Source organism: Schistocerca serialis, chromosome 7 (genome assembly GCF_023864345.2).
Source record: "Schistocerca serialis cubense isolate TAMUIC-IGC-003099 chromosome 7, iqSchSeri2.2, whole genome shotgun sequence".
Taxonomy (NCBI): Eukaryota; Metazoa; Arthropoda; class Insecta; order Orthoptera; family Acrididae; genus Schistocerca; species Schistocerca serialis.
Genome location: NC_064644.1, coordinates 415,286,758 through 415,300,077, shown reverse-complemented (window position 1 = coordinate 415,300,077; position 13,320 = coordinate 415,286,758). Strand labels below are relative to the sequence as shown.

Sequence of the window (13,320 nt, the reverse complement as noted above, 5' to 3'; positions counted from 1 at the left end):
TGCCTAGTAGAATCCCACCTATTGAGAGAATCAACAGGAACCACACCAATGTGTGACCGTGCCCCCGACATAAGCAGCCGTTCCAACTCCAAATTAACACTCTCAACAGAAGAGTTCAAATGAGGTCAGTCATGGTGCCCAAGAACAGATACAAACTCAACACTAGTATGCTTCTATGCTGATGCAATCTTTGCCAGGTCACACTCTATACTGTACCCAGGATCTTTGTCAATACTATTACCTGGCCCTCCCACTATAACCACGGTGTCTTCCTTAGTGAAATCTTTGCAAAGTGATCCTAAATCGTCTGTCACCTGCTCCAGACCAGCATTAGGTTTTAAAAAATGGTGACCTGGTATTCTGATCCTAGTTCATCCTGCAAAAGTTGGCCAACACCCCTTCCATGGGAACTACCTAACAACAACACTTTCTTCCTCTTGACTGATTTCCCTACATTCTTACTTTTCAATTTGCTGCTGAAAGTTCGTTGTGCCCTGTCTACACCTGCAACTGCTTGAGGCTGACCAGCTTCTATCCGAAGCAACAGGTCAAATCTATTTTCCACATCCACCACAAAGCTGTCAGACAAAGTTCTAGGCCTGTTGCCTGTTGCCACTTCCCACCTCTCTTTACTCTTCTCCCTCCTTAACCTGTCAAGATCTTCCCTGGCCCTGTCTAACTCAGCCTGAAGGGTGGCAATTTTCCCCTTCTGTTCTAGTATCTGCCTATCTCTACTACATATCCTACAAAACCACTGACGAGTCTCATTTACTTCCCCTATTCCCACACCACTGCAGCCACCCACATGGAAAAAACTACAGCACCCATCACACCAAAGCCCCGACCTAACAATTCAACGGCAAGTCAAGCACTTTTCACTCATGATAAATGTAATATGATTCCACAAATTTGGCCTATACGCAACTTTATGTAAACAGAAACAACAGTGCAAAGTTCCTGAAACAACAAATTAAATGTTATGCTACTTTCCAGATATGTGAGTTAAATAATGAAGAGGTACCCTACAGTTAAATTCCTGGAGGGAGCAAAGAACAATTAAATGAAATTGTCTAGATTTGCTGTGGCAAAATGTAAACAGAAAATACGACTCTAGCCCGACTGTACCAACCCAGTGAGAATCAGCAATAAATTAGCACAGCGCTCTCTGCTGATAAAAAATTTTAAAATAAAGTTGTACAACTAGCACCAGACAAGCCATTAAATCACATTTTTTTGCACCAGTGATGATGCCCATTTCATTGCAAACTGGTAAATATTGAAGATCTCTCTCTCTCTCTCTCTCTCTGTCTCTCTCTCTCTCTCTCTCTCTCTCTCTTTTTCTCTCATGCGCGCGCGCGCACACACACACACACACACACACACATTGAGATGGAGGGGGATATATTGACCCAGTGAAAAAACGGCAGCAAAAGAAGTGTAATATAAAAACTGTAACTAAATTGTCTTATAATCCTATTGTTGTGATCAATACTAGTAACAATAGGTATTAGTAGCTATTTTAATAGGTAGTTACAGTTTATCAATATTCATTTTGCTAATATGTTATTGATTGCCCCATATTTGTTTTGTGATAATTTAAACAAAATGCTCATATCAACATAAATGTAGTGATATACACAAGTTAGTTCTAAATTCATTGTTTTCTACAGTGGCTCATTCTGTTACAGGTAAACAACAGAAAACCCCACAACACCTCCATCTAAATGACAAGATGCAGTTTTGGACATAGCCAAGAGGATTCATTAGCTCTTATGATGATCTGAAGTGATTCCTTACCTCAACATGAGAAGACTGTTAGTGCACTCCCAAGCACATACATCGCAGTGAATAAACAGAGCAGCTGCCAGGAAATGGAAGACCCATTTCCTTCCTGATGCTTGCTTAACTACAGCAACAGATTAGGACAGTGATAGATGGAGGGCTTGTGAGACAGTGTCTAGTATTCAGTGAAAGCCATAGTAGTATGTTAAAATAACGTGCACATGGAAGATTCACAATGAATAAAAATGACTGTGAAGGCATTCAGTTTGAAGCCAAAAGTGACCACTTTTGCAATTTTATCAAGACTGTTTGTACTTACCTTGTCATGTCTGTCTAATAATTTAATACCTGATCACAATTCCGATGCATTTATTAGTCCATCAAATCCTTATGAAAAGAATGCCACAGTCTGTGATAGTATTGTCAATTTCCTCTTTGGTGGTATTAACCGCTGGGATGCCCAGTATTTTTTGCACATTTCTCGGTATGGGTATACATTTGAAAATTGCCTTGCTTTCTTTCCCACGTACCCAATCCTTACACATCTGACATCGAGGATCTTGTATATTCCTCTCTCAATCATTCTTAATGAAACATCTGTAACCACTTTTTGTGCAGTTGCCATTAATTTTTACTTTTTTGTAAAGGCTGCAGAAGTATTATATGATTTGACTGAAAAACTGTTCAAGAATTGTCAACTGGCTTATGTTGCTTCTATAATGTTTTGTGTAAATCCTGCCAGCATCTTCTTTAGTGCACCATACTCTGAAACACTATTTTCCTTCTTTTCGTTTTATGGGATGTACTTATCTGTTTCAGATCATGGTATTCTTTGCAGTGTGCCTTTAGGTCTTTCTGCATCGGTGAGATCCAATGGGATATTAAATACTTGGTTTCCATTATTCAAAATTGCCAATAATGTATTCCAAAGATTGTCAAATAAACTCAAATCTGATAAAAGAATTGTGAAGAGGACAGATGTAATAGATGCAGATGGTTCCTTCTTGAATCTGTTCTTGAAGGCTGTGTTAGTGACTGTTATTTCATTGGCACCATTTTTTGCATTTCAAGCATATTGCTATTCCAAATATTGCAAAGCTGATACTTATGACATCGCTGCCTTCTTAGCCATATTTGCACATGAGAAAGATTTTGTCTTGCCTGGCTCAAGATATCTTCCGTGGTGTGATGACAAACTCATTCTTCCTTACATGTATGTGCAGCAACATTACTGGAATGTTGGTTTCTTGAGATACTACGAATTTAAGCAGATCCCTAATTTTATTCTTGCTGCTCCAGTTATATTCCTAATATTCACAATGACATTTTGTTTTGTGAGCTTACACATGAACTTTAATATACGATTTTTGAACTTAAAGGTAGAGTCTAGTTCAGGTATGCCACTGAACATTCTCCCTTTTATTGCTCATGCTGCTGGACTGACAATATTTTGCTTACTAAACATTCATGTACAGGTGACAACTAGAATGGTAGCTTCATCAAGCCCAGTACTGTACTGGTTTTCTGCATATGTTCTAACTGGTAAACTCCACATCTCAAATGAAGCCTGCAAGAAACAAGATAAAAAAGATGTATCAAAGAAAAAAACAAAATCAGTTGAGTTTGAAACAAAATTTGAAGACTGGTGGAACATTTTGTTTGTGACTTTTGACATACCACAAAAAATGTTTTCAAAGTTTATCAAAATTTATTTCATATCTTATTTAATCATTGGAACCATACTTTTCAGTAACTTTTATCCATGGACTTAAAAGGTTCTTACAAATAGAAAGAAGATTGACTTTTTTTCTTTCTTCCTTAATCAAATGAACAAATGAGAACATGTATTTCATTGTATCATTACATTAAAATTCATGTCAATTACTGGTGAGAAACAGTATTTACTTTTAATTTATGGACATGTAAAGCACTCTTGTTCTCAAGACAGTGGTGACCAAGGACAATGAATATGGTATCCAGTCAAAGAAATGCTTAAGAGCCTTGTGATAATCATAGACTTGAAAACTATTATTCTTATATCTGATAGTGATTTGTTACAGAATACTTGTATCTTTGCAGGAATAGGCATTAGAATAAAGAACATACAACAGGATGTGTGGTTTTAATTTTTGTGGTGGAGTATTTCCTCTTTAATCATCTATCGGCCACAGAATTTCCTGTATTGCAGCACAGAATGTTGAAACCTATAGGTAAATCTGTGTTATAGTAACTTCTTGATATTTTGTATTTCACTTGCAAGTAAATTGTGTTGCACTTTTACATGAGGTATGCTGCTGTTATTGCAATACATCCATAATAAAAATTTAATACTGGTAATTAACATTGTTTTAGACTACATGATAAAAGAAGAATGTTTATATAGCATTCATACCATATAGAACAAAAGATGTAGTGAACACTGTCATTTTTTTGTCTGTCAGATCACATCTAAACTTATTTATTTATTTATTACATTATCCGTTCACAGATAATAAATATTGTATGGCTGTTGTCCTAATGCACATTTTATGTAAAATCATTTAAGGGAATAGAACAAACAGATACATACATAAAATAACACATACAAATAACACAAAGATGATAAAATACATATTAATAAAATTTATTTACTTACACACTTCTGTTATTAAAAATTGCTATCAGTTATTCATAGACCTCTACTTTTATCCTCCTCAACCAGATAATCGTTTAACAGAACAGTGATTCAACAAAGAATTTGTTTTTGCCAAATGACAGCTGCTCTTCAGATGTGTAAATGTTATGTTAATTTTAAGGGACAAAAGACAGTAATTTAGGTATTGGCTTTATATAATCTTAATCAATAAAATGTAATTCGTCAACATAGTCACTTACCGAGTAAAAGTTTTTAAAATTCTGCTTTAAATTTATTTCCCTCTTGCAACTTTCTGATGTAGACTAGCAGTCTGTTGTAAAGTTTAAGATCGATGTGGTTTATGTGTCTTTGTGTGTTGATCCTTTTTTTTTTTTTTTTTCTTCTACTTGTATGGGGTGCTGAACTATATCAGGTATTGTAACTATGAAAGTTAGAATTTGTCAGAAACTCTTCAAGGCGTGACCTGATGTATAAAGCACATTTGAATGTCTATGGTGAAGGTATTGTTAGTATTTTAAGTTTTATATATATGGATTTGCAGTGTGATTGGAGAGGACTGTGTGTTGTTATTTCACAGTTCTTGTTTGTATTTTCATTTCACAATTCAGTGTTTGTAGAGTTCCACAACAATTTATAATGTCAGATGTGATCCGGGAACTTGTCTTTGAATTGCTTGGAAAGCACATAATGAAATATCCCTTAAAGATGGAGGAGAATGAATTACATGCATCACTGGTATTTGTTTGGGACAGCATTTCACCCAAGACTTGTTGCTTGGGATATTTACTTAGCTCACACAATTTTCTGTAGAAAAACTTCTTTAACATTCAAGTTAAGCTTCTGATTTTTTTATTCCGTTCAAATGTGTTTCATCATTTTATATCAACATATTACATTTTTTCTGTTTTTACATTAATTTCTTTTCCCCAGAAATCTTGTTTTTCAAACAAAACAAAATTTGGTGTGAACACAGTTAATGAAACTTACCCCTTTTCCATTTATCTGTTCTTAATAACATCAGCTGGTATTGCATGTGACCTACATAAGGGATTTGACTATGTGAATCACAATATTCTCTCAAATAATCTGAGGTTTCATGGAATTGGTGTTATAGCCAACCAACGGATAATGTCATATCTAACCAAAACAGTGCTAAAAGTTGTAGTTAATAATTTACCCAATGTAAGTAGGAGAGATTCTTCTGATTTTTGGGGGGGGGGGGGGAGGAGGGGGGAATCACTTACAGAACTCCACAAGGTTCGATATTAGATCCACTGTTGTTTCTCATACACATAAACTACTTTCCATCTAATAGACAACAGGCAGAATTACTTCTTTTTGTGGATGACAGTAGAATTGTAATCAGTCCAAATGCACACACCATAATAGAAGAACGTGTAAATAATGTTCTTACAAGTATTATTGAGTTGCTTGCTGTGTATGGTCTCAGTTTCAAAAAGAAGCAACATATTCACATCAGCACATCAAGAGGTACTACATCTCTGATAAATGTAACATATAGTGATGAAATGATAAGTTGATGAAAACTTTAAAAAATTTAGGTGTCTGTATCAGTGAAAATTTAAACTGTGAAAAACACATTTTGGGACTTCTAAAACAACTTAATTCAGCCACATTTGCGCTTCATATAATTGAAAATCTTCGGTATGACAGTGTTTCTTGCAAAACATTAAAAACTTTTTACTGTCTAGATAGGCTGACCTGAATTCGTGAATAGTCAAAGGCCCATGGTATATTTCCCCTCACACTTCAATATGCGGTAGTGTCATCCATATATATAAATGGAGATGAGGAAATCACCTCTAATTACACAGTCACTTCACTCCTTTGACACTGATGAGTAATGGATACAATGTAGCAGCTGTGTACAACTTGGTATTGGGGCCAATTGGCTTCATTGATTTAGATGTAAAAGCACAGTTAAATAATTTACATCACCACAACATTAAAATGTCATCATTAAAACAGGCTGTTAGGTTCAGAACATAAAAAAATGTATACAGAAATGTGGGCATGAAGTTGTGAGAAAACGTACAGGAAAAACCCTGGCATGAAGTTTACAATACATTCTTCCCTTGAATGTATTCCTTCAGCACTTTGAGACCTTTGACAGAAAAATGTACAGTGGATGGATAACACATGAAATATAGCAGCTTGTGGCAGAAACAGAGACTCCTACTGAACTCAGAAGGCTGCTCAGTGTTTCAATGGTGAAGTGCCAGACTGTGGATCCAAAGGTCTTGGGCTCTATCCCTGGTTAATCCTAGGATTATTATCTGTCACTAATCACTTCTTTCACCTCTGGAAATGTTTGCTAATGTAAGAAATGCTGATTTGCATCATGTCTGAATAAGTCAGTTCAAAGGTCAAAGGAAACCAGTAAAGCAAAGCAGTGGCAAACTATCTCCAACAGGACCATGCCTAGTAAATCACTGTGGTGTTCAAACCAACCTGTGGGTGGATGATGGCTTTACCATTTTATTTTATTCATAATGCAGGCTCTCTTCAAGAAATGAAAATTTATTAACACTAGTACTGTAAAGTGTTGAATTCTGTAAGCAAAATAGCAAAACACATGTACATGTACAAAAGTAAAGTGTTCAAAAAACAAAGCAAAAATAACCAGGAACACTATTAAACGAAGAGCAAATAAAATAGAAAAGCTAATTCAGTTGCATTCTCTAATGCCATGTGACAAAAAAGAAGACATGCTAAAATCATCGGTTGCAAATCTGAATGATTACTTCTTCAGCGGTAGTAATAATTGCAGTTGTTGACAAACAGCCAAATTCAGAAGTAGCAAAGGACAATTCATGTGAGAGAACTAATAAATTCTGATACACAAATGCTCTCCAGTACTTATCTTCAAGAAGTGAAATCTGCAGCACTGCAAATAGACACACACAAAAATAAAAGTAAGACACTCTAGCTTACGGAACTACTTGTTCCTTCCGTGGAGAAGAGAATGGATAAAAAAAAAAAGGCCAGACCACTTGGACCACTAGATGAGAGGGACCCATCGGTAAGGAGGGTCAACAAAGATTAGAAGCATTTGATTTAATCTTGTGCACACTGCTTACCTAAGGAATGCTATTACTTTCATCTTTTAAGCACCTAACAAAATTACAGTGGTTAAAAAGCGGTAGGTGGCTAAAAACAGTAGTTATTCTGCCCATTGTGGCATTTACAATGTAGTATTAAAATATTTTGCTAACATGATAAGACAGTCATCAAGCTAACTTTGTAATGACTTAAGATACAAGTTTGTTACAGACTTCAGATTCAGTAGCAACGACAGTCCCTAAAAATAGAGTTAATGTGATCAGCTGTAATTCCCGAGAAAGTAACAAAAATGAAATACTCAGCAATGTTGTTAACTGCATTCCAGAATTTTACATAGTGGAAGAAATATAAGGCTTGGAAAATGCAGCTGTCACCAACTAAACAAGAAAAAGCTATGGTACCACATTCACATATTTAGTGATCACACTGACATTGTTATGTGTTTGAACCATAAAATTTTTCCCAATAAATTAAGAGCATTTCTCTTATTTTGATACGTATCCTTCATGGCAGACATCAAAAGCAGTTCGACAAATTGCAGTGCGGGACTGAAACTAAATTTATGCTGGTGGAACACGAATTATTAAATACCACAACATTCACTGATGGAGCCATCCCTGTTATTGACATACTTAAATTATGTACCAAAGACTTTAACACTATAATCTTTGCTGATAACACAAGCTTACTAACCAAAGACACAAACTCAGCTAAACCAAATGCTGTGCATATGACGAACAACTCAGTGGTCGGGCCATCCGCAGTGGTGGTAATACATTTTACAGCAAGAACTCACTTAAAAGCAGCTGTATCTTGAACCAATTTTATTTAAGCAGTACCAGTTTCATGACTTATAGCCACATCATCAGGTGCATAACTAAACATCAAGAAATAAGCATTGCCTGCGATTGAACTGCTACATGTCAAAGTAATGGTAGAGCCAAAAGCACCTAATTTTGCGAATTGATGAAAACAAAAGTGTACTTACAAAAATTAAAACAAGGTAAACGACATTGCAGAGATTTCTTAGGGGAAAAAAGGAGAAGAAGCTGCAAGATGGTAGTTGAAAAGTTTGTTGGAAATGCTTAGCAAACAATTTAAATCTACATTTCAGGAAATGTCTGTTGTTTAGCTCTATAACCACAAACACTGTTTATTGGTTGTTCATACAGTGTCCATAATTAATTTTTAACTGTTACTTCTCTTAGTTATATGTCCAACTCTGTCTATATGGCTGAAGTTTCACATCAATGATGGTAAATATATTACATAAAAAATGAGGGAGTGCTTCATAATTTTTAGTAGGCTATTTTGACTGTCCATATTGGTATCTGAACAGCTATCCAGCTTCTGTGAGAAATAGAGCATTATGAGCAAATATTTAAATTTCATGACAAAATGAATTATAGAGCAAAGAGGTAGTGAAGCAAAGTAGGAATTGTAAGTAAAGGGGAGACAAAGAAGCAAAAAAAGAGGTACAAAGGTTCAGTAGAGTAATGGTGGGCAGTGGAACTGAAAGAAAAGTTCCAGAACAGCAAACACAGGAGCTGATTGTGCTTCCTTGTAGTAGACCTAGATGGAGGCTACTTAGAGATGTGGTAGAAAATGTATGAATACATCTGGGGTATAGGAGGAAAAATATGTTCCAGATTAAGTCTTCATCTGTTGCATTTTCAGTAGAAGAAAAACAAGAAGGTCAAAATAGCATGGCTTATAGTCTAATGTTGTGTTGTTGTTGTTGTTGTTGTTGTTGTCTTCAGTCCTGAGACTGGTTTGATGCAGCTCTCCATGCTACTCTATCCTGTGCAAGCTTCTTCATCTCCCAGTACCTACTGCAACCTACATCCTTCTGAATCTGCTTAGTGTATTCATCTCTTGGTCTCCCCCTACGATTTTTACCCTCCACGCTGCCCTCCAATACTAAATTTGTGATCCCTTGATGCCTCAGAACATTTCCTACCAACCGATCCCTTCTTCTGGTCAAGTTGTGCCACAAACTCCTCTTTTCCCCAATCCTATTCAGTACCTCCTCATTAGTTATGTGATCTACCCATCTAACCTTCAGCATTCTTCTGTAGCACCACATTTCGAAAGCTTCTATTCTCTTCTTGTCCAAACTATTGACCGTCCATGTTTCACTTCCATACATGGCTACACTCCATACAAATACTTTCAGAAATGACTTCCTGACACTTAAATCTATACTCGATGTTAACAAATTTCTCTTCTTCAGAAACGCTTTCCTTGCCATTGCCAGTCTACATTTTATATCCTCTCTACTTCGACCATCATCAGTTATTTTGCTCCCCAAATAGCAAAACTCCTTTACTACTTCAAGTGTCTCATTTCCTAATCTAATACCCTCAACATCACCCGACTTAATTCGACTACATTCCATTATCTTTGTTTTGCTTTTGTTGATGTTCATCTTATATCCTCCCTTCAAGACACCATCCATTCCGTTCAACTGCTCTTCCAAGTCCTTTGCTGTCTCTGACAGAATTACAATGTCATCGGCGAACCTCAAAGTTTTTATTTCTTCTCCATGGATTTTAATACCTACTCCGAATTTTTCTTTTGTTTCCTTTACTGCTTGCTCAATATACAGATTGAATAACATCAGGGAGAGGCTACAACCCTGTCTCACTCCCTTCCCAACCACTGCTTCCCTTTCATGTCGCTCGACTCTTATAACTGCAATCTGGTTTCTGTACAAATTGTAAATAGCCTTTTGCTCCCTGTATGTTACCCCTGCCACCTTTAGAATTTGAAAGAGAGTATTCCAGTCAACATTGTCAAAAGCTTTCTCTAAGTCTACAAATGATAGAAACGTAGGTTTGCCTTTCCTTAATCTTTCTTCTAAGATAAGTCATAAGGTCAGTATTGCCTCACGTGTTCCATTATTTTTACGGAATCCAAACAGACCTTCGCCGAGGTCGGCTTCTACTAGTTTTTCCATTCGTCTGTAAAGAATTCGTGTTAGTATTTTGCAGCTGTGGCTTATTAAACTGATTGTTCGGTAATTCTCACATCTGTCAACACCTGCTTTCTTTGGGAGTGGAATTATTATATTCTTCTTGAAGTCTGAGGGTATTTCGCCTGTTTCATACATCTTGCTCACCAGATGTTAGAGTTTTGTCAGTACTGGCTCTCCCAAGGCCGTCAGTAGTTCCAATGGAATGTTATCTACTCCGGGGGCCTTGTTTCGACTCAGGTCTTTCAGTGCTCTGTCAAACTCTTCAAGCAGTATCGTATCTCCCATTTCATCTTCATCTACATCCTCTTCCATTTCCATAATATTGTCCTCAAGTACATCGCCCTTGTATAGACCCTCTATATACTCCTTCCACCTTTCTGCTTTCCCTTATTTGCTTAGAACTGGGTTGCCATCTGAGCTCTTGATGTTCATACAAGTGGTTCTCTTATCTCCAAAGGTATCTTTAATTCTCCTGTAGGCAGTATCTATCTTACCCCTAGTGAGATAAGCCTCTACATCCTTACATTTGTCCTCTAGCCATCCCTGCTTAGCCATTTTGCACTTCCTGTCGATCTCATTTTTGAGACGTTTGTATTCCTTTTTGCCTGCTTCATTTACTGCATTTTTATATTTCCTCTTTTCATCAATTAAATTCAATATTTCTTCTGTTACCCAAGGATTCCTACTAGCCCTCGTCTTTTTACCTACTTGATCCTCTGCTGCCTTCACTACTTCATCCTTCAGAGCTACCCATTCTTCTTCTACTGTATTTCTTTCCCCCATTCCTGTCAATTGTTCCCTTATGCTCTCCCTGAAACTCTGTACAACCTCTGGTTCTTTCAGTTTATCCAGGTCCCATCTCCTTAAATTCCCACCTTTTTGCAGTTTCTTCAGTTTTAATCTACAGGTCATAACCAATAGATTGTGGTCAGAGTCCACATCTGCCCCTGGAAATGTCTTACAATTTAAAACCTGGTTCCTAAATCTCTGTCTTACCATTATATAATCTATCTGATACCTTTTAGTATCTCCAGGGTTCTTCCATGTATACAACCTTCTATCATGATTCTTAAACCAAATGTTAGCTATGATTAAGTTGTGCTCTGTGCAAAATTCTACCAGGCGGCTTCCTCTTTCATTTCTTAGTCCCAATCCATATTCACCTACTACGTTTCCTTCTCTCCCTTTCCCTACACTCGAATTCCAGTCACCCATGACTATTAAATTTTCGTCTCCCTTCACTATCTGAATAATTTCTTTTATTTCATCATACATTTCTTCAATTTCTTCGTCATCTGCAGAGCTAGTTGGCATATAAACTTGTACTACTGTAGTAGGTGTGGGCTTCGTATCTATCTTGGCCACAATAATGCGTTCACTAAGCTGTTTGTAGTAGCTTACCCGCGTTCCTATTTTCCTATTCATTATTAAACCTACTCCTGCATTACCCCTATTTGACTTTGTGTTTATAACCCTGTAGTCACCTGATCAGAAGTCTTGTTCCTCCTGCCACCGAACTTCACTAATTCCCACTATATCTAACTTTAACCTATCCATTTCCCTTTTCAAGTTTTCTAACCTACCTGCCCGATTAAGGGACCTGACATTCCACGCTCCGATCCGTAGAACACCAGTTTTCTTTCTCCTGATAACGACATCCTCTTGAGTAGTCCCCGCCCGGAGATCCGAATGGGGGACTATTTTACCTCCGGAATATTTTACCCAAGAGGACGCCATCATCAATGAATCATACAGTAAAGCTGCATGCCCTCGGGAAAAATTACGGCCGTAGTTTCCCCTTGCTTTCAGCCGTTTGCAGTACCAGCACAGCAAGGCCGTTTTGGTTATTGTTACAAGGCCAGATCAGTCAATCATCCAGACTGTTGCCCTTGCAACTACTGAAAAGGCCTCTCAACAGATACCCCTCCGTTGTGGTTGTACCTACGGTACGGCTATCTGTATCGCTGAGGCACGCAAGCCTCCCCACCAACGGCAAGGTCCATGGTTCATGGGGGGGCTAATGTTGTGTATCGTATGATAAATATGTGCTGCAAGGCAGTGATACAAATGTAACAATAGAATCTGTTCTTTGTTGTGTGTGTGTATGGTGGGGGATGATGGGCTAAAATAAGTCTGTTACTTGTTAGTAGCCATGGTTCAATTTAGACTATGAATAGTTAAATGTGTAGCTATCGAGCAGAGGAGAGGGGAACCTATGCTATGTGTACTTCTCAAGGAGATTGGGTTAGATAGTATAATCTCTCATATTTTGGAAACAATTTACTTCTGCCAATAAATCCATTTTTAATCAATAACTATATTAGTGTTTCATTTCACTGGAGCTGTATACAGTTGCTCATGCATCTCCTGTGTGTAATACTTGGTGCTGATTCAGACCTAGCTTGTGAAACTGATTTCTGGCTTCAACTTAGACTTCCTTTCATATTTATCAAACTTGTTATCACTTCTCACCGGATGTTGGTGTCTGATCGAGCTTCTGTCTGGAACTGCAGATAGTGAAGGAGGAAGTCTGCTAAGGATTGGTGTTATTCCGTGTGTGAACTCTTTACATTGCCTCAATGTGCAGTATTCTACTGAAGTAGACCATAACCAAGTAGACTGAATTATAGCCAGAGATTTTTCACTTTTGTATGCCACAAATGTAAGCTCCATAAATCATTTTTAGGAAATTACTGATGCTGTGTCTTGATACAAGATGCCAGTGTTTTTCTGTGAATGATACAGAACAATATATTGTGAACAGTGAGTATACAACAATAAGTAAGCACATGCTGAATGATATTATATACTCTTTTTGGAGTATAGGCTATTCCTCAAAGCA

The 13,320-nt window shown here is 37.1% G+C and overlaps 3 protein-coding genes across 13 annotated transcripts in view; 2 read left to right on the top strand and 1 right to left on the bottom strand.

The window, feature by feature from the left end:
* LOC126412084 (dual oxidase-like) overlaps positions 1-1,910 on the bottom strand; it is a 257,727-nt gene extending 255,817 nt beyond the window's left edge. The window contains exon 1 of the mRNA XM_050081493.1: positions 1,798-1,910. The gene's annotated coding sequence lies outside the window, so the exon portion shown is untranslated. The remainder of the gene's footprint in view (positions 1-1,797) is intronic.
* LOC126412085 (GPI mannosyltransferase 2) overlaps positions 1-3,917 on the top strand; it is a 263,581-nt gene extending 259,664 nt beyond the window's left edge. For 5 of the 7 annotated variants that reach the window (XM_050081494.1, XM_050081498.1, XM_050081497.1 and 2 more), the window contains one exon: positions 1,689-3,917. In XM_050081494.1, coding sequence (XP_049937451.1) covers positions 2,028-3,554 — 1,527 coding nt within the window. In that variant the 5' untranslated portion in view covers positions 1,689-2,027 and the 3' untranslated portion in view covers positions 3,555-3,917. Of the gene's footprint in view, positions 1-1,445; positions 1,527-1,688 lie in introns of those variants that run through there. The other 2 variants (XM_050081500.1, XM_050081499.1) reach the window with 2 other exon arrangements.
* Positions 3,918-3,962: 45 nt separating this feature from the next.
* The window catches only part of LOC126412087 (dual oxidase maturation factor 1-like), a 134,620-nt gene continuing 125,262 nt past the window's right edge, over positions 3,963-13,320 (top strand). The window contains exon 1 of one of the 5 annotated variants that reach the window (XM_050081503.1): positions 3,963-4,068. The gene's annotated coding sequence lies outside the window, so the exon portion shown is untranslated. Of the gene's footprint in view, positions 4,069-12,993; positions 13,242-13,320 lie in introns of those variants that run through there. The other 4 variants (XM_050081502.1, XM_050081504.1, XM_050081505.1 and 1 more) reach the window with 4 other exon arrangements.